General features: G+C 43.1%; 1 protein-coding gene across 4 annotated transcripts in view; it reads right to left on the minus strand.

The window, feature by feature from the left end:
* Nucleotides 1–967: 967 nt before the first annotated feature.
* Nucleotides 968–21836, minus strand: part of LOC102450996 (disintegrin and metalloproteinase domain-containing protein 9-like) — a 57980-nt gene continuing 37111 nt past the window's right edge. For all 4 annotated transcript variants that reach the window (XM_006136089.4, XM_006136094.4, XM_075935311.1 and 1 more), the window contains 7 exons: nucleotides 18092–18266; nucleotides 17492–17572; nucleotides 15290–15395; nucleotides 13702–13834; nucleotides 10847–10913; nucleotides 8308–8360; nucleotides 968–1096 (listed from right to left, as the gene is read on the minus strand). In XM_006136089.4, the coding sequence (XP_006136151.2) occupies nucleotides 1015–1096; nucleotides 8308–8360; nucleotides 10847–10913; nucleotides 13702–13834; nucleotides 15290–15395; nucleotides 17492–17572; nucleotides 18092–18266 (697 nt within the window). In that variant the 3' untranslated portion in view covers nucleotides 968–1014. The remainder of the gene's footprint in view (nucleotides 1097–8307; nucleotides 8361–10846; nucleotides 10914–13701; nucleotides 13835–15289; nucleotides 15396–17491; nucleotides 17573–18091; nucleotides 18267–21836) is intronic.

Genomic DNA, 21836 nt, shown 5'->3' on the forward strand with positions numbered 1-21836 from the left:
GAATATATAATAGATTTTCCCAACACTCATTCCAGTTAGTTGTCCATTTTGCCAAACTGTGCAATTTTCATTCTTTTCTTTTAAATCAATACTCCTTACAGGTATTGTCACATTTAGAACTACAAGACTATATTCTGTTAATTTTAGAGCTGAAGATATTCCTTGAAATCTAAATTGTAATTACAAGTAAACATTTAATATGTAGTTAAGCAGCTAGGGTTTTTTTCCTGATGTGTTATAAATAAGATAGTACACAAGGATATGTATAATAAAGTAAAAGTTAGTATTGAGGCTAGATTAATTATTTATACCCAGATTTATTCTGTAAATAGATTCCTTCATTATATTCTCTTCATCAGAATTCTTCTGTTTATTTGGAACAGTTGGATGTATATGTAATATTGCTAATAAGTCCCCACCACTGCATAAGCCACTGTACATTGTGTAAAAGAGATGAAGGGGCATAAAGAAGCCCTAAAAAGTTGCAGGCACAAGGAAAACAGCTGTAATGCTGCCTCCCAAGGATCTTCTCACACAAACAAGTATAGGAGAGTGATGGAAGTAGTGCTCCAATACAGTGGTACTGCAGAGATTCTACATGCCTGGTGAGGCTATCATAACTTAAGACAGGTCTCCTGAGCCCCAGAGAAGCCTAAGGTTAGGCAGGTGAAAAGGTTAATTAAATTCATCTTAAACTCCCCTCTCCCTGGCTGCTAGATTGTCTTGTGCTTCAAAGAAGTCTAGGTTGAGGAAGAGATGATTATTTTTACATATTGATTTCCTTTGAAGTTGTGTGGCAGGTGCTCATCACCCCTCAATATCAGGCCTTTTCTGATGACGCAGTCTATTGTGTTTCAGAGGTAGTTCTGACTCTTAGTACTACAAGATTGAGACCTTCATATAACAGAAAAAAAAACAACCCAATTCTAATAGACTTCATTGATTTACCTTGCCAGTTTTTTTTTTTTTCAGTTTACTCAACGTATTTGTCTGAATTTGTGAGGAGGATTGTTTTCAGACAACAGGTCTGGGTGGGACAGGTGGTCGCTGGTGAGATCTTGAAGGAGCTGCAGGAAACTGATTTTGTATTGCCTGCCTAAAGAGTGAAAAATACTGTTAGGGCATGTTTGATACCATATTTCAGGAACTGACAATGATCATCAGTTCAAGAAAATCTACTTATCCATGTTATTTCTTATGTGCTTGTTAGAATGGCATTGAATCTCCCATTTTAAAATATTTTGAGTGTTAGTAATTATAGTAGCACTTACAGGCTTTCTGAGATCACAGCCCCATTGTACTTATTGTGCACTCACGAATAAGTTGGCCCCCAAAAGCTCACAGTCTAAATAGAAAAGACTGACAAAAGATCAGAGGTGGCAACAAAGGCACAGATAAATACTTCAGCCCTCAGGTCTTTGTTTGTTTCTTGGGTTCTGTAGTATTAAGTATACTTTGTCTGCTGTAACTGAATCATAAAAAACTGAAGTATCTTGAGCTCAGATATGGAGCCAAACCTTTTATTAACTTTTGTGTAAGACAGCTCTACAGTTATTAACATTTGCTTTTCTGGAATTGTGTGTAATTTCAGAACCAACTTTCTCCTGGAAATTTCAGAAAATGTGATGGTACAGGTTAAACTTCCTAAATCTAGGACTTTCTGGTCTGGCAACATCCATGGTCCGGAATGACCACAAATGCTGGAACAGAGAGCCCCAGGTCTGGAGAGTGTGAGGCAACCGGGAGTGTAGGTGGGGAGCCCACCAGTGGGTCCAACGGTGGCTGGGGACCCTGTCCCAGGGAGCCCAGGCCAAGGAAGCCTTGTCCCCAAGGAGTGCAGCAGCAACAGGGCAGCCAGCAACTGGGGAGCCCCGTTCCCAGGGAGCTGCAGTGGGGTGTGGCAACAGCAGTGTTACGGTGGCTGGGGATCTCAGTATCCGGAGAGCTCTAGCCAGCCCATTGCACTGGAGCCCAGCAGCAGCAGAGCTGTAGCCTAGTGGCAGTGGGGCTGGAGCAGACCCAGCCACAGGAAGAGGCAGTAGGCTGGGAGGCAGGTGGCAGAGGACTTTCCCTAAACTGGCAAATTCCTTCATTTGGGAGGCTCTGCTCAGTGTTCCCCCAGGGTGCCAGATCAGGGAGGTCCAATCTGTATCTTTTTCTCCACAGTGATGCAGCCATGTACAGTGTCAGCATTTGTGACTAATAATACAATGTGGAAGGTGCTATACTAATTCATAAGTCTCTACTTTAGAAACCCATAAAAAGCATTTCTCATCAAAGCAGGTACTAATATAGTGATAAGCAAAGATGGAAGAACTGTTGTGAGAGATTTTTGAACAGTCCTGCTTTAGTATCACCCCACTATTATCTCAAATACTTTTTTTAAAAGTTGCTATTTTTTTCTCAAGAACTCTGGGGGTTTTTTTTGTTTTTGTTTTTTTGCACTGCTGGTTTGAATGCTGAGGTGACTGCATATTTCATTTTTCATAAGATCTATATCAGACAACTACGATAATGATCAGTTTGCAGTATCTAGTTTGATTTGTAAGGCATTTAAACTTTCAATGGAATTTGTATATCCACATGCATTTAGTGTCTAGCAAACAATTCCCACAATTGCAGAAAACTCTGGATGACCGTTCTTTGATGACATATCCCAAGGCATTAAGGAATAAGGGTCAGTAATAAAAGTGTTCTGTAGCTAGTCAAATTGCAAAAGAATGCACAATGTGATGAGTCAGTCATTTAAATCCACTTAGAGAAGTAGGATGATGGAAATACTAGTAGGGTGGCCCAGGTAGCTGGGCTGGGCACTGACCAGATGCACAGTGGGGAGCAATCCTCCCCACTTTTCCTCCAGGTCACAGAAAAGTACAGGAGCCACCCCAATGGCTTGAATAACCTCTGCATCATGCCCTTACATATCCCCTTTTCCCTGTGAGGATCTTTGAAGTCAGGGGATTTTCTAAGCTTTCTAGTCTCTGTATTGTGCTATGCAGAAAGTGTCATGTTTCTGCACTAGATATGGACTGATAACAGATTGCTTATACATACTAGATGTGTTCATCACTAGATCCTTTAATGCTCTGAAGCTGAGATTTGTATGTCTGAGATTTGTTTAAATAATATATTTCACACGCAGTGCCACCTTGTAGTGGAACAATATAATATAGTTTTAGGCTGTGTCTACACTGGGCCACTTATTCTGGAAAATCAGCCGCTTTTCCGGAATAAGCTGCGAGCTGTCTACACTGGCCCTTGAATTTCCGGAAAAGCAACGATGCTCTACTGTACAAAATCAGCTGCTATTCCAGAAAAACTATTCTGCTCCCGCTCAGGCATAAGTTCTTATTCCGGAACACTGTTCCGGAAAAGGGCCAGTGTAGACAGCCCAGTAGTCTTTTCCGGAAAAGCGCTTCTACATTGGCCACAGACGCTTTTCCGGAAAAGCAGCCTGCCAATGTAGACGCTCCTTTTCCGGAAAAACTGAAAACGGAATAGTATTCTGTTTTAAGCATTTCCAGAAATTCATGCCAGTGTAGAGACAGCCTTAGTGTTTCATTACAGAAAGTTTCCCTGGACCTGTGCATGGCAGAGGAACATCCCAGGAGATGCAAATTCCCTATATGGTCCCCTGTTAACAGCCTCCGAACTTACATAACAGAAACAGTTGGCAGCAATCTGGGTTTGCTTCTTAACGAAGAAAATGCGTCACTAATATCAAGATCATCTTAATAACACTGTGGGTATGTCTACACTGCAAAGTTAATTCGAAATAACAGCCGTTATTTGGAATTAACTATAATAACGTCTGTACATGCAAACCGCTATTTCAAATTTAATTTGAAATAACAGAGCCCTTAATTCGAATTTGGTAAACCTCATTCTACAAGGAGTAACACCAAATTCGAAATAGCTATTTAGAATTAAGTGATGTGTAGACATTTAATTCGAAATAGGGGGCCTCCAGCCCTTTCCAGGGAGCCCAGGTGGCCACTCTGGGTACAACCAGGAAAACTTACTTTCCGCTCCCTCAGCCTCAGAGCCATTAAAGGGGTAGACCCTGGCCACAGTGCCTGTGCCAGCTCCAAGCCTGCAGCCCAGAGCCAGCAGTGGCTGCCGGGGCCCCAGACCCAGTGGCCCCAAAACATGAGCCAGCAAGCCACTGGCAGCCAGCCCTCCATTCCTCCCCAGGAGCAGTCTGCCAGCTTGCAGGAGCCTGATGGGCTGGAGAAGACGGGTTCCTTCCTGGTCCAGGGTACAGATAATGGACCTTATTCAGGTTTGGGGGGGTGCCTCCAGTGTCTATGATCTCCTCGCTACACAGAACAGTGGTCCCCAACCTGTGGAGGTTGCCGGGCGCCAGGGGGCGTGGCCGTTCGCCCGCCGGGCACCAGGGGGTGGGGACGGGGCGGGGCCCCCCCATAGCCGCGCCCGGGGCAGGCGCCCCCTCCCCCCCAAGCTCCGTGCGCCCGGGGCCAGCGCCCCCCCTCCTCCAAGCGCTGGGGGCCGGGGCTGGCGCCCCCCCCCTCCTCCAAGCGCCGGGGGACGGGGTCGGTGCCCCCCCTCCTCCAAGCGCCGGGGGACGGGGACGGGGCCGGCGCCCCCCCTCCTCCAAGCGCCCGGGGCCGGCGCCCCCCGCTCCAAGCGCCGCGCGCCCGGCGCCCCCACTAAGCTCTGCGCGCCCGGGGCCGGGGCCCCCCCCTCCTCCAAGCGCCCGGGGCCGGCGCCCCCCGCTCCAAGCGCTGCGCACCCGGCGCCCCCTCCCTCCCAAGCGCCACGCGCCACGCGCCCCCCCCCAAGCTCCGTGCGCCCGAGGCCGGGGCCCCCCCTCCTCCAAGCGCCCGGGGCCGGGGCCGGCGCCCCCCGCTCCAAGCACCGCGCGCCCGGCGCCCCCTCCCCCCCCAAGCGCCCGGGGCCGGCACCCACCATGCGCCTGGAGCCGGCTCCTGCACTGTGCATGCGCCACGTGCCCAGGGCCAGGCCAGCCCCGAGCACGTGGTGGGCGCACACGAATGCCCCTGCGGGCGCCATGACGCCCGCGGGCACCGTGTTGGGGACCACGGACACAGAGGAATGCGGCTGTCTATGGCAGGATAGCTGCCAGCCTGGCCACCAAAAGCCACATGCGAACCCAGGAGCAGGTTTGCATGAAAATCAAGTTAGTCCGGCAAGGCCCCCAACTCTGGGCCCTGAGCTTCCCCTCCCTCTTCTTCCCCTTGCTTCCCCCTTCCAGCTCCCTCCTCCCAGGTTTGCCCCTCCCCTCTCTCACCTCCTTTTCCCAGTCTCCCCAGAGGTTCACCCTCCCCCCCCCCCAGTTTTGTTCAATAAACCCAGTTTCTATTTTTGAACATACGTGTCTTTTATTTGACATCAGGAAGGGGGCTAGAGAGGGATAAGTGGAAGGATGTGAGGGAGGAATGGGGCATGAGCCCCCGGTGGGGAGGGCCGGGGTGGCTCTGAGGGCTCCTCGGGGTGGACGCTCTCTCGCAGGGCCTCCTGGATCCTGACAGCCCCCCCAATGGACTCCCCGTATGGCAGCCTGCAGCAAGTGCAGCCAGGCTGATGGCAACGACCCCATGAGACGCACCGGCATGTCCAGGGGCAGCTCTGGCTCCATGTGGCCAAGTGCTATGGTGTCCCGAGTGCGGGCACTCAGGGCACTCAAGACAGGACTGCTTTGCTGTCCCTCATTGAGGTAGACAAGTAAGCGGGGAACCCTGAGAACTGTCTGTCCAGAGTGGGGGTAGGGTCCCTTTAAGCATGGAGCTCAGTTAGCATCAGGCAGCAGCTCCACACACTAAGTCCTAACCTGATGCCCTGCCAGCACTGGTTCTAGCCAGCCTTAACTTCGGTTCAGGGTCCACTCAGTGTGGACACGCTATTTCGAAATAGCAAAACGCTATTTCAAAATAGATTTTATGTGTAGATGTGTTAATTCAAATTAGCTTAATTTGAATTAACTATTTCGAATTAAGATAATTCGAAATAGCGATGTAGTGTAGACATACCGGCTACGTCTACACTGGCCCCTTCTTCGGAAGAGGCATGCTAATTTCTAACTTTGGAATAGGGAAATCCGCGGGGGATTTAAATATCCCCCGCGGGATTTAAATAAACATGGCCGCCGCTTTTTTTCCGGCTTGGGGAAAAGCTGGAAAAAAGCATCTAGACTGGCGCGATCCTCCGGAATAAAGCCCTAATCCGGAGGATCTCTTATTCCTACTTGCAAGAATAAGAGATCCTCCGGAAAAGGGCTTTATTCCGGAGGATCGCGCCAGTCTGGACACTTTTTTCCGGCTTTTCCCCAAGCCGGAAAAAAAGCGGCGGCCATGTTTATTTAAATCCCGCGGGGGATATTTAAATCCCCCGCGGATTTCCCTATTCTAAATTAGCATGCCTCTTCCGGAGAAGGGGCCAGTGTAGACATAGCCACCCTGTGTGATTTTAGAATGATGACAAAAGATTTTTGAAAACTTTCAAAATAGTCAACCTATGGCACTCCTTGTCAGAGGATGTTGTGAAGGCTAGGACTTTAACAGGGTTTAAAAAAGAGCTAGATACATTTATGGAGGATTGATCCATCAATGGCTATTAGCCAGGATGGGCAGGAATGGTGTCCCTAGCCTCTTTTTGACAGAAGCTGGGAATGGGCAACAAGGGATGGATCATTTAATGATTCCTATTCTGTTCATTCCCTCTGGGGAATTTGTCATTGGCCACTGTTGGCAGACAGGATACTGGGCCAGATGGACCTTTGATCTCACCCAGTATGGCTGTTCTTATGTTTCCTACAAATACATAAACACTGTAAATATTGTCTGTTTTGGATGATACCAAGTTGTGAGGGATTTTAAGTACTTTTATGGATAGGATTATAATTCAAAATTATCTGGACAAACTGGAGAAATGCTTTGCGGTAAATAGGATGAAATTCAATAAGGACAAATGAAAAGTACCCCACTTAGGAAGGAACAATTAATCTGTTGCACACATATAAAATAGGAAATGACTCCACAGGAAGGAGTATTATTGAAAGAGATCTGGGGGTCATAGTGGACCACAAACTAAACGTGAATCAATGATATGATACCATTCCAAAAAAAAAAAAGCACAACCTCACTCTGGGATGCATTAGGGCTGTGTCTACACTGGCATGAATTTCCGGAACTGCTTAAAACGGAATACTATTCCGTTTTCAGTTTTTCCGGAAAAAGAGCGTCTACATTGGCAGGCTGCTTTTCCAGAAAAGCCCTTTTTCCGGAAAAGCGTCTGTGGCCAATGTAGATGCGCTTTTCTGGAAAAGAGCCCCGGTCGCCATTTTTGCGATCGGGGCTTTTTTCCGGAAAAGACTACTGGGCTGTCTACACTGGCCCTTTTCTGGAACAGTGTTCCGGAATAAGGACTTATGCCCGAGCGGGAGCAGAATAGTTTTTCCGGAATAGCGGCTGATTTTGTACAGTAAAGCATCATTGCTTTTCCAGAAATTCAATGGCCAGTGTAGACAGCTCGCAGCTTATTCCGGAAAAGCGGCTGTTTTTCCGGAATAAGTGGCCCAGTGTAGACACAGCCTAGGAGTGTTATAGGTAAGAAATGGGAATTAGTTATTCTGAACTATTTTGCTCTACTCTGTGCTGATTAGCCCTCAGCTGGAATACTATGTCTAGTTCTGGGCGCCAGTTTTCAGGCAAGATGTGGACAAACTGGAAAAAGTCCATAGAAAAGCAACAAAAATGATTACAGGTCTAGAATACATGGCCTATGAGGGAAGACTGAAAGAACTGGGTTTGTTTAGTTTGGAAAAGAGAGGACTAGGAGGGACTTGATAACAGTTTTCAAGTACCTAAAAGGTTGTTAGAAGAAGGAGGGAGAAAAATTATTCTCCTTAACCTCTAATGGGACAAGGATAAGACAAGAAGCCCTGGGCTTAAATTACAGCAAGGGAGGTTTAGGTTGGACAGGAAAAGCTTCCTAACTGTCAGGGGGATTAACTACTGAAACAATTGTCTAGGTAGGTTGTAGAATCTCTATCTCTGGAGATTTTTAAGAGCAGGATAGACAAACACCTTCCAGGGATGGTCTAGACTAGAGGGTGCTTGCCAGAGTGCAGGGACTGGAACTGATACCCTTTCAAGTTTCCTTCCAATCCTATGATTCTATTTTACAATGTACAAAACATTGTATAAAAGGCACTATTCAAGACAGCTAGAAGGGTGCCACCTCTTAGCCACTTTGTGCCCTTTGTTTGTGATGATAATGCAATGAACACATGTTTAAAAAATAGAGTAAAAATTAAAAATTACAAACCTTGGAGAAGGAAAATGTGATATTGTAAAAATCCCAGAATTTTTTGTTGCTGGCTGAAAAAGAGAGCAACAAATGTGAAGTAAAAAGAAGATAGAAATAACCCCCAATAACACTAGACATATCTTTGGGGAAAAAACCCATGTGGTTAATCATTCATTATTAATAAATAAATACAATTTACAAATTACACTATTGTAAATCTTTAACTGTGAACACTATACATATTTGTCAGAAATAGCAAAACACTTGTCAATACCATTTTTTGACAAACTATCTCAAAAATATGCCAAATCCTTTTCAGTTTTAAGAGCATAGGATTTAATAGTACTTTTAAAGTACTGTCTCTAAAGAGCCTTCGGAAACTTCAGCTGGTCCAGAATGCAGCTGTTCGAGTTTTAACTAATACGTGTTATACGGAGCACATTATGCCAGTGCTCCAGCAGCTGCAATGGCTTCCAGTATGTTTTTGGGCACAATTTAAAGTCTTGGTTATGAGCTATAAAGTCCTAATTGAGTTGGGTCCGGGGTATCTGAAGGACCATCTTCTCCCCTATGAACCTGCCCTGGGACTGAGGTCAGCTGTGGAGGCTCTGCTTAGTGTTTCCCCACTTACAGAGATAAGATTAACATCTATGTGGAACAGGGACTTCTCAGCCCTTGCTCCCAGGCTGTGGAATTCTTTTCCTCGGGATATTTGCATGGCGCCAATGTTAGCAATGTTTTGGCATCAGGCTAAAGCCACCCTTTTTACTTGTGCTTTTATTTGTGTTTGAGTCTGTATGCGTGTGTTCCTCCCCTCGAGACACTTTTAGCAGGTTTTATGTTCTTCTGGGGTCTCGTAATTTTTAAATTTTTATATATATATATATTTGTATTGTGTTTTTAAAAATTTTGTAAGCCGCTTCAAATATTTTGAATAGAGAGGCGGGGTAAAATTATTTTAAATAAATAAATATAGAAGTACCTAAGGATCTCAAAGCTCTTTGCAAATAATTTATCAAATCTCACGTAGGAAAGCACTATAATCGCTATTATACAATAGTGAAAACAGGCCCAGGGTTTCACACCAAGATTGTGGCATTGCTGGGAATAGGAGCCAGATTTACTCTTCTTCAGCTCCAAAACTTATTTTCTTCTTAATGAACTATAACTTTATGACTGACTATGTAACAACTGACATTAGAAAGCAGCAATCTACAATTTTCATGCTATTCTACAGGAACAATAGGTAGGTATGTTGGGATGAGGTTATCTGTTCATTCCCAAAGCACTTAGCAAAAAAGGGCAGAAAGGAAGTCTGGGAAATGAAAAGCAAGATAGGGAAGAGATGAAAGGCGAAGATTTGTGTGAGAAGCATAAGGAGTAGGGGGCCTGTAGTCTGACCACAGGACTGGGAGCCAGGGAATCTAGGTTTTATTCTGATATTTGTCCCAGATTTCCTGAGTAATGCTGGGCAAGTTACTAAACGGTCTCCATGACTCAGTTTCTCTATTTGTAAAATGAGATTACATTAGGGTATGTCTACACAGCAACATTATTTTGAAATAACTAGGGTTATTTCAAAATAACTTAGTCCACGTCTACACAGCAGGCAGTTATTTTGAAATAATGTCGAAATACTGTCAAGCTGGAAGACTTCTTACTCCAAATCCTGTAACCATCGTTGTACGAGGAGTAAGGGAAGTTGGAGGAAGAATGCTGTATTTTGAAATAAGTGCTGTGTAGCCACTCCCAATTTCGAAATAAGCTATTTTGAAATAAGCTATGCAATTGACGTAGCTCAATTTGTATAACTTATTTTTGAGTTAAGCCCTGCTGTGTAAATGAACCCTTACTTACATAGTGCACTGGAGTGTTATGAGAATCAATAAGTTAATATTAGCAAAGATCCATAAACAATTTATTATGGACAAAGAACTAAACAGAAAAAAGGAAGAGAAATTAGAATGAGGGAAAGACCAAAAAAAGCAGGAATAAAGAAAAGAATAAAAAGAGGTATGGGGAAGAAGTACAGCAGAGACAAAACTTAAAATACATTAGGGGCAAGTTCTCACAATCATGACTATAAAACAACACAAATATTTCAAAATGATACCAGCTGATTTGTTTTAAATGAATAGGGTGCCAAGGAGATGGGAAGGAGAAAGCTTTGTATGTTCCAAAGCTTTGTATGTTCCAAACATACTTTCCTCTTAATTTAGTTTATTTTTAAAGAGGTTCTTTAGCAAGGTCACATGTCTACCATTTGCTTTATTCCTTAATTTTAAAATTCATGACAGTTTCAGAGCATTTTCTATTTTCTATGCATATTCTTTATATTCTTTTAACACATAGGGTTGGTTTTTGTGTGCCAAAAATGGACTGATGGGCTAGATTGGCAATTGTTCTCTGTGGAATACAATTTAGGTCCAACATTATTTGGGCTAGCAATAATCTCTGCAGACCAACATTCAGTTCCTAAAGGAAGGAAGCACCTCTGATCTCTACTAAGAGCAGTTGAGTGTTGTCCAGCTTCTCTGTGTTGAAAACGTCATCTTACCTGATTATTTATAGCATTATTCTGGTTTGGTCCATTATTTTGCCTTGGTTGCTGTGTATTATTATTCCTAAAATAAAATTCACGTAATCAGAAAAGTTAGTATAAATCTAGATTAATTACATTGAAGAAGTAATGTAGTCCAGTGGCTAGGACACTGATCAGGGGTTTGGAGCCCAAGATTCTTTCTCTAGTTCTGTCAGTGTGTGATCTTGAACAAGTCATTTACTTCTCTGTGTTTCTATTTTCCCTGCCACTCTATATCTGAATTGTCTATTTGGACTATAAGATCTTCAAGGCAGGAACTATCTCTTACTGTATGCATCTGGACAGTTTAAATAAAACAGAAAGTTTCCTGCATAGCCACAAACTTGTAACCTGAGAAAAACACATATGCACCAGGAGGCCAAATGTGTGGAACTATATTAGCATTATTTAGGGCAACTTCTGATCTGCTGTTTCTTCTCTTTTTAATCTTTATTTTGGAGATACAGGTTGAACCTCTTTAGTCTGGCACTCTCTGGTCCGGCAACATGTGTGGTCCAGCATGATTTTAGTTAACTGGATGTCCACTTGTCATGGGTGTGGCCAGGTTTCCCATGGCCCCATAAAGTTTGTTTTACAGACACCAGTCCTGGCGCTCAGTGTTCTGTGCTGTTATTTAGTTCTAATTTACCCCTAAGGGTATGTCTAGACTATATGGCTCCGTCGATGGAGCCATGTAGATGAGCTTACTAGACATAGCAAAATGAAGCAGCGATTTAAATAATTGCCGCTTCATTTAAATAAAAATGGCCGCTGCGCTGTGCCGACGATCAGCTGATCGGCACAGCAGGGCAATCTAGACGCGCTGCGGTCAACAAGGGAAGCCTTTGTCGATGGCTCCGGTATGCCCGGTTTCACAAGGCATACCGGAGCAGACGACAAAGGCTTCCCTTGTTGACCGTGGCGCATCTACACTGCCCCGCTGTGTCAATTAGCTGATCGTCGGCACAGCGCAACGGCCATTTTGTTGTAAATGAAGCGGTGATTATTTAAATCGCTGCTTCATTTTGTTATGTCTAGTAAACTCATCTATAAACTCCGTCGACGGAGCCATGTAGTCTAGACATACCCTAAATGTCTTCTAAGAGCCTAGTAAGCAGTGGAAGTGTTTGTTATGCTGCTAGACAATACTGACATCCCATGCTCTGGCAAATTCTCTGATTTGACCGTGATCAGGTCCTGAGGGTGCCTAACTAGAGAGGTTCGACCTGTATAGAATTTACAAGTGTAGATTTCTTATAGCCCCTGGGCAGCATACCCAGAACTAACCACTGTATTATGAAGGAGCTCAAAGCATCATCAAGCGGTCACTGTCTGGGACAGAGGGAAAATACATATTTCACAATTTTAGGGTTTTCTGCATAATTTGTTTTCCACAGAAAATTATTTAAAAAAAAAGAAAACTCAAAACATCTTCCAATACTGCATCTGATAATGTGCACAATGATTTTAATAGTGCACAATGATTTTAATAGGGCTCTTCACATGCAAAGTTCATTCTCACACAATCAATCTGAGGATCAGTGCCTACATTTCTAACTTTTTCTATTGTACAGATATCTTCCTAAATTAACATAGACTTTCTAAGCCACTGTATTGTAACCTAGCCTTACAGAAAACTGCCTGCAGAGAAACAACAATTTCAGAGGATATAAATATGGCCAAATCTGAGGCAATGCCTGTGAACTAATCAACCCAATCCAACATTAAGTTTCAATATCCTCTAAAGACCTGAAAATAAAATGTCACCTTACCTACAATAACACTGAATCCACCTCTCCTTTTTCAACCTTTAACATTAGACCTTGAAATGGTGGTGTCATTTCCCTTGTTCACTACAACCAATTTAGTGAATCCTACCACCAATCCTATACTTTTTTCAAAATTTACTAATAATTTTTCTAACCTATTCCAGGAAAGAAATGGACTGTATCTGTACTTTTTATCTGGAAAAAATAGAATTAGTTTATTAATATTTTAAAGAAATAAACTATGGGCAATCTAGTTTCTCCACATAGACGGCTATAGTGAGGTACATCGGTGACTAGCTGCACTTAAAGTAAGACAATGATATCATCCCTACATGACAAGACATAGAAGCTCAAATCTCTCTAATTTAATGTAGAGAGATGGCATTTCATTACCCCGTGAATCTTGCATCATCCAGTCATGATTACCAAATCTGGAGAAAATCATTAAATACTTAGTCAAAGGTTCAAAATTTTCCCTTTAGGTAGACTGGGGGGAGGGGGGGAGGGCAATAAGCAGCCCCTGGGCCAGATGTGGTTCTCCAGAGTTAGCCCCTAGCAGGGCACCAGTACTTTATTTACCTGCACATCCACAGGTAAAGCAGCTCGCAGCTCCTGTTGGCTGTGGATAACTGTTCCTGGCCAAATGGGAAGCAGTATCCCGCTCTGTTTCCTGCAGCTCCCATTGGCTGGGAACGGCAATCTGCAGCCAACAGGAGCTGCAAGCAGCTGTACCTGTGGACATACAGGTAAATAAAGCACTGGTGTCCTGCCAGGGACAACCCTGGCTAATTGCTTCCAGCTTATTGCCCACTCTTGCTTTAGGATGTGATTAGATGGGACATTTTGACAAATATTTCCTACTGTTGCTCATACCAGTGCAATTCCACTGGTGGTAGAAGTGGTAGAGCCTAGTACGGACAAAGCCCCTATAAGGGTCTGCTTTATAACACTTGTGACATTAAGACTTGTTCTGCATAGCATTAGAACATGATATATCAAGTGATGAAATACCCCACTACGACAAGCATGACATTGGTTGTGATGAAAATACATTTTTCACACCTGTATCGTCTTCTGCTTTTCCGGCAAAACCTTCTCTTTATTGCATCTCTCTTGAGAACTATCATCACAATTGCAATCAGCACTGGAAGCACAAACAGAAAAAATACAAGCAAGCCATCTCGAAGTGATGTATCTAAGGAAAAGAAATGCAAACAGCATGAGCTCATCATCTTGTTTAATTTCATTATGCAAATATTTGCTGCTATATCAACATTGGTGAGAATTCTAACCCTCTAAGTAATCACAAAGCATATTCTAAACAATATATATACATATTAGTAGATTTAGTGAAGTCAATGTAACTAATAGTAAAGATCAGACAAGTATTTGGACTCAAGATCAGAAATTGGCTAAGTAGCAGTTCTGCAATATTAGAGATTGGCTAAGTAGCAATTCTGCAGAAAAGGACCTGGGGATTACAATGGATGAGAAGCTGGATATGAGTCAACAGTGTGTCCTTGTAACCAAGAAGGCTAATGGCATATTAGGTTGCATTAAGAGGAGCATTGCCAGTAGATCTAGAGATGTGATTGTTCCTCTTTATTCGGCTCTGTTGAGGCCACATCTGGAGTACTGTGTCCAGTTCTGGGTCCCCAATTACAGGAAAGATGTGGATACATTGGAGAGGGTCTAGCGGAGGGCGACCAAAATGATCACGGGGCTGGAGCATCTGACCTATGAGGAGAGGCTGAGGGGATTGGGTCTATTTAGTCTGCAGAAGTGAAGAGTGAGGGGGGAATCTGATAGAAGCCTTCAACTTCCTTAAGGGAGGTTCCAAAGAGGATGGAGAGAGGCTGTTCACAGTAGTGACGGATGGAAAAACAAGGAACAATGGTCTCAAGTTGTGGTGGGAGAGGTCCAGGTTGGATATTAGGAAAAACTATTTCACTAGGAGGGTGGTGAAGCACTGGAATGGGTTACCTAGGGAAGTAGTGGAGTCTCCATCCCTAGAGGTATTTAAGTCTCGGCTTGACAAAGCCCTGGCTGGGTTGATTTAATTGGGACTGGTCCTGCCTTGGGCAGAGGGCTGGACTTGATGGCCTTCTGAGGTCTCTTCCAGCTCTATGGTTCTCTGATTCTAAGAATGCTTGCCCTTTTTTAAAGAGATGAAAGCAGCATGTTAGCTTTTCTCTTTCCCATAATCTGTATTTTTTTCAAGATCTCTGAAATTGACAAACACAATTTCACCTTTTTAAAAAAAATTTGCTTGCAAATTCCTAATTTTCATTATTTCTCTGACTCAACATATTTTCTTCAGCATACTTACAAGTCAAAAGTAGGTTGTTCATCTTTTCCAAATAATGATTTCAAAACAATTTGTATATATTTGTTAAGAAAAAATATCAGATTCATTTTGCATTATAAGCTGACACAATATAAATGTTAATACAGATTGCTGGATATCCTGGTACTGACACAGCTCTAACTACATGGAATATAATTCCCTGTAAATCAGTGGAGCTAAGCCACCAGAGGATTTTGTCCATCCTCTGGGGTCTTTATAATAAAAATAAAAAGGAAACAAAAGTAAGTAATAGTTTATTTTGTCAGACATTGCAGTCAAACTGAGAAAGCTTCAGTATCCTACCTATATGAGTTGGACCACTGTCAATACTGCCACCATAGCCTGATTTATCACAGAAAGGAGGAGCCCAGCCAGGATTGCAGTGACAATTTCCATTGTTGTTACACACCTGTAGCCACATAAGATACCACAATTAAATAAAAGTTTCTTAGCACTGATATGTCACTTTTGCATTTATATTATTTATGAATAAATAAATAAATAAATAATTGTGAGCAAGACACGAGAAGTCATTCTTCCACTCTACTCTGCGCTAGTTAGGCCTCAGTGGGAGTATTGTGTCCAGTTCTGGGCACTGCATTTCAAGAGCAACAAGAATGATTAAAGGTCTAGAGAACATGACCTATGAAGGAAGTCTGAAAGAATTGGGTTTGTTTAGTTTAGAAAAGAGAAAATTGAGGGGGGACATGATAGCAGTTTTCGAGTATCTGAAAGGGTGTCATAAGGAGGAGGGAGAAAACTTGTTCATCTTGGCCTCTGACGATTGAACAAGAAGCAATGGGCTTAAACTGCAGCAAGGGAGGTTTAGGTTGGACATTAGGAAAAAGTTCCTAACTGTCAGGATAAGTCAAACACTGGAATAAATTGCCCAGGGAGGTTGTGGAATCTCCATCTCTGGAGATATTTAAGAGTAGGGTAGATAAATGTCTATCAGGGATGGTCTAGACAGTATTTCGACCTGCCATGAGGGCAGGGGACTGGACTCGATGACCTCTCAAGGTTCCTTCCAGTCCTAGTATTCTATGATTATTTAATTCTTCATACTCTAGCTGAGAGATGGGAAATGAGAGGCCAAAAGGCCTGATCCAAAGTGCATTGCAATCAATAAAAAGACTCCCATGGACTTCAACTGGCTTTGGAACAGGGTCCAAATCCCATGCTTGAAGGGACACCAGGTTCAAATTCAAAATGAATTTATTTACAATTATCACTCATGGCACCACAGATCATTTAAAGGAAAGACTTATAAAATGTATTAAGATATTGTGTCTATGGTAATTTCCCTCTTTTAGAAACGAATGCAGCTACCATAAGCACAATATCTAGACTCCTTTTTAACCACACATATGCAAATATTTTATTTGGAAACCACTGCCTACAACTTTCAGGCCTAGAAAGGTTTGGAATATTACAACATTTATGGTCAACATTTATGGTCAACTCCAGAGTGAGGATTGTAGTAAGAAGCTGAACTTCCTGAGAGTTATTCCCAGCGAGTACAATGACTCTCACAGCAAATCCCATTGATGTTAATGAAGGCTTGTCTTCATATACCTCAAGACTGATACTCTCAAGATCGAGCTCCTGGTGTTCAATTTAGCGGGTCTAGTAAGGACCCACTGAATCGACTGCTGATTGACCCCAGTAGTCCACTAGGTTGCAAGGAGAAAAGGAAGCCAATGGAAGAGTCTTTCCCATTGACTTCCTGCAGTGAGGACACCACAGAAATTCAACCGAAGGTATGTTGACTCCAGCTACGCTATTCTCATAGCTGGAGTTGCATATCTTAGTTTGAATTTCTCCCACAGTGTAGACCTGGCCTGAGATGCCATATGGTTGCAAAGGGCTGTGCTAATGGATCCCTTTGTAGAATTGCAGCCTAAATATGTACATCCAGTTAGAACAAATCAGAATTATCAAAGGAACAAATCGTATTTAGAGCTGCACATGAAGAAGTGTGTGTGAAAACAGATTGTGGTGTATAGCTGAAGGAAAGATCTTGGCACAACCATTTTTCCCCTCTGCTGGCATTGCCTTACATTGTAAGTGATATTGCTGGCTCCTGTTGCTGCAAAGCCTCTACAAGTCCCTTTTCTCATTTGTCTTACATAGACCATTGCTTAAGGAGAGCTTCTGGGTTTTACTGTGTCTAGATCCTGTTCTGATTTTTCACACAGAAATATAACATGATTCATTCATTATATTTTCCTCTGCAGAGAATTACATTGTTTTCAAAATTGTACAGCTAATTTAGTAATGTAATGGGATCTACTTTGCCTATTTCATATTAAATGTAGTATCCACACTTGTGATGAAAGTTTTACAGGGCATTGGTAACATGAACTATAGATAAAAATGGATGTGACTTTTAGTACACATTCGAAAAAACAAAGAATATGTTTTGTTATTTATTTTATTCATTCAGATTTATTGTGCCTATCAATAATCTCCAGAAGCCTAATGTAATAAAAATAATATACTTACAGCACGGCCATTGCACTTCTGCATTACATCACAGTTGTAACCAAGCTCACTTGCATTAACACATTTAAAGTCTATACAGGCCTGAAAAATATTAAAAATGTATTTTTATAGAGTTCTTCACCTAACCTAAAATTTTTATAAACATAAAATAATATATATAAAACCAGCAATACTGCAAAATTGAAGTGGTGAGAAACAAGGCTGGGTTAAAATACTTGATTCTTCAGAACTCTACAGTTTAATTTATCACACATTTTCATGCACTAGAACATACATATTAATTACTATTTTTTAAAGCTTTGTTAAACACAGCAGCTGGCTATACGGTACAGAGCTATATGGTACAGAGCTAATAATACTTCTTTATGTGTATGTATATATAAATGAACAACTAGTATTATTTATTATATTAATATATAGATACGCACATACACTCTTTAAGAGAGAAGTATTTTAGAGCCATGAACACACGTGGTTATGAGGAAAATTAATACATTTTTAATGCTTTTGAAAAGCTAAGGGCTTTGCAGTAAGATGTATTAAAAAGAGATCGTTTCAGTATGTCATACATTCTGCAATAGCTACTGTGATCTACCTTACCTTTCCTTTTCCACAGGCTGTTCCCTTATAAACTTGAGCAGGATCAGGGATATCTGACCCTAGGTTAAAGTCAGAAGTCACACATAAAACACCATCTTGAGTGCTAACACCACTAGAAGCCGGAAGATTTTCAAGACTGACAGGTGTACACTGAAGTTTGCCACATAGACTATGTCTGTAATAAATGAATAAAATACAAATAAAAAAGTGAGAGGGAGAAAATAGACTCAATACAAACATTATTTATTGAGAAATTTCCATAGTTTACACTATAAACCAATAATTTTCTCTTGCTAGAAATCTCATATTCTAAGAAAGTTTTCCCTTCTCTCTTTCTGTTTGTGTGTATATGTGCATCATATTTTACATATGTTGAAGACTGTCTTTTCTGAGCCTTTGGGACAGTGTAATTATGTGTTGGTGTGTGTGTGTGTGCATGTTCACGAGGGATACACACTAGAGGAAAAAGAGGAAACATTTCTCTTGCAGGTTGTTTAAAAAGAAATGGCATCAACAGAAGCTGCTCAAAAGCCTGAGATATAAGAAATTATCCCAATGGAGATGGATTAGTGGACAGAGACCTGTTGATGAAAAGGATAAATGGTGCCTGATAAATGTATCTTAGCACATGACTCTGAAATTTATATTATGGATATCACCATAATATATGTGTTTGTCTATAGATATATAAACACTGATGCCCCTGCTATAAGTGGGATTGGTAGCACTCCCTATGAAGGTTGCCTGACACTTAACATTATAAGAACCTGTTTTCATTTGCTTATAACTCTGCCAAACTTTAACCATTTTCACACTGAGTATTCCTTCAGGTTGACATTTTTGGAAAATTTCTTACAAAATGGTTAAACCATTTCCATAAGTGAGGCTGGGAAAAATACATTATTTTGTCTGTGTTAAAAAAATTCTGGCAAACTTTTATTTAAATAGTTTCAGCAGCCCCAAGTTTTGTAGCAGGAATTTGAAGTTTGGCAGAGGAGTGACCTTTTGAAGAGAAATTTGCTCTTTGCCTTCCTTGTGAACATCTGCCTAAATCTGGCCAAGTCAAAACAAATTATAATTCCCATATGCTCAGTTCTATACCGAGCGACAGAAAATCCCTTGAGGATATTAATATGTATATCTTCAAAGCAGGGTCTGCACAGTGTGTAATAAATAAGGTATCAAGTTACACATAACAAAATAAGGAGAACAAATACTGAACCCCAATTGCTCCTCAATGAGGCAATGAGCCAGATAAAATAGTATCTGATTTTATAATTAAAGACTTTCTCATAATGTCTACACACAAAGGGGTGAATTAAGGTTATACAAGTGCTTTAATTCTGGAATTTCCTACCTTCTGAGTTCTTCACTTTGCAACCTTAATAATTCATAGATGCATATATTCCAAAGCCAGAAGGCACCACTGTCATCACCTAATCTCTATATAGCACAGGCCAGAGACCTTCCCCAAAATAATTCCTAGACCACACCTTTTAGTAAAACATCCAATCTTGATTTAAAAATTGTCAGAGATAGAGAATCCACCGCAACCCTTATTTTAAATGGTTAATTACTATCACCATTTAAATTTTACACTTTATTTCCAGACTGAATTTGTTTAATTTCAGTTTACAATCCACTGGCTGGATTACACCTTTCTCTGTTAGATGGATGAGCCCATTTTCCCACGTACATACTTGTAGACTGAAATCAAGTCACTCTTCAACCTACTTGTTGTTAAACTAAATAGACTGGACTCTGGGGCTCTATCATTATAAGGCAATGTAGGGGTTCACCCCGTGCGGAGAGGCTTACGTCCGCCCCCCTCAGTTGTCACTGTCGTTAGTGACCTAATGCGACTAGCTTCGCTCGGTTCCATTCGGATTGGCTCGGCGGTTGGGGGAAGGGGGTCCGGGCCTGCCCTCGCTCCGGACCCCGACCCAGGGCCCTAAGGTCAGGGAAAGACTCCACACCTAGCGAGGGGGGTCGAGAACCCTAAACTCCCCCGCTCTCAGGGTCCGCGTCCCTGCACTGGGCCACTTCTTCCCCCAGGTCCAATAGGCTCACCTGGGCTTCCCCTCCGATCCTGCCCAGGGCCTCCAATACTGGCGTCCGCTCACCGGTTCTTGGGGGGGTGCGTCTCCTCGGCGTCCCCCCTAATGGCTGGCACGCTGCGACCTTTTAAACTGCCCGCCCGTCGCAGGCAGATGGCGTCACCCCCCTCGTCGGCCTCCGGCCCCTCCCCGGGCCGGCCTCCCCGTGACGTCATCGCCACGTCTGCTCGCCCCTGCCCCCTCTCAGCGCTGCCTGCCGGCCCCGGCTCGTCACCCGGCCGGTGCGCCGGCCCCCCCGCTCGGGGACAACGGACGGCTATCTGCGCCACTCAGGGGGTGAGCCCTCCCCCCGCAATCGCGGCGTCCCGGCGGTTTCCGGGAGGGGCGGGGCTACCCCGCCACAGGCAAGTTTTCCAATCCTTTGATCTTGTGGTTCTTCTCAGAATCAGTGTTTCCTCTAAGCTGCAGCCCTGCAGCTGCTTAATGAGCCCTGCCCGGCTAGAGGCACAGGACTCATGCACAGAGCTGTCTGGCTTGGGGATGGACACTTCTCCCTCAGCGACAGCAGCAGCTCCCTGCTGAGGACAGAGCAGTGAGTCTCAAATCTTTTTCAGAGTTACTACTTCCCTCCTCATGTAAGTATGGCCTACATTCTTTGTTCCTTGATCTATATGTTTACATTTAAATGTATTATTTATTTGTGCTCATCACATAAGAACATAAGAACGGCCGTACTGGGTCAGACCAAAGGTCCATCTAGCCCAGTAGCCTGTCTGCCGACAGTGGCCAGCACCAGGTGCCCCAGATGGGGTGGACCGAAGACAATGATCAAACAATTTGTCTCCTGCCATCCCTCTCTAGCCTCTGACAAACAGAGGCCAGGGACACCATTTCTATCCCCTGGCTAATAGCCTTTTATGGACCTAACCTCCATGAATTTATCTGGCTTCTCTTTAAACTCTGTTATAGTCCTAGCCTTCACAGCCTCCTCTGGCTGTGATCCAGATCACTTTGAATCGGTGACCTGTCGTCTCTGCCAATTTTTCTGTCAGGGCTGATTTTTTGTTTTCTTCCACATCATTAATAAAAATGTTAAATAGCACAGGGTCAAGAATTGATCCTTTTGCAATACCTTACTAGAAGCACACTCTCATAATTATTTATGTTATTTAAATGTGATTTATTTGCAGATAGTAGGTAGAGCAGAGTTGGGGAAGATGCGGCCTGGGGGCTGGGGCTGGCCTACCTAAACTTTGATCTAGCCCGCAGACTGCCTCTGGACACTTTCTATTTATATTCTGTTGCCTGTGCCACCGAATTTCCAGGCAGTGGCTCAGACAGCAAGATCCTACTTAAAGAGTTCCTGGCTCCCAATTGCAGTGCTACCGCAGCAGGGGCCAGAGCCGTGAGCTGTGTTTTTAATTCAAAGCCTCTGGCCCCAGACAACTCTGGGGGGAGGCTAGTTCCCAGTGCCACCCCTTCTGCCTCAGGCCCTGTCCCATCTGGGGGTGGATCCGGCTCGTGGCCATGTACCAAAATTCATTAAGTGCCCCTCCCCCCCCCGCAAAAATTATTGCCCACACCTGATGTAGCGAGACTTTACAGATGGTATGGTAAAATGATTTGTGTCGGCACTCTCTTAGGACCATGAAGGGTATTAGCACAAGTACAGAAAGAGAGTCCATCAC

The sequence above is a fragment of the Pelodiscus sinensis genome, chromosome 8 (genome assembly GCF_049634645.1).
Source record: "Pelodiscus sinensis isolate JC-2024 chromosome 8, ASM4963464v1, whole genome shotgun sequence".
Taxonomy (NCBI): domain Eukaryota; kingdom Metazoa; phylum Chordata; order Testudines; family Trionychidae; genus Pelodiscus; species Pelodiscus sinensis.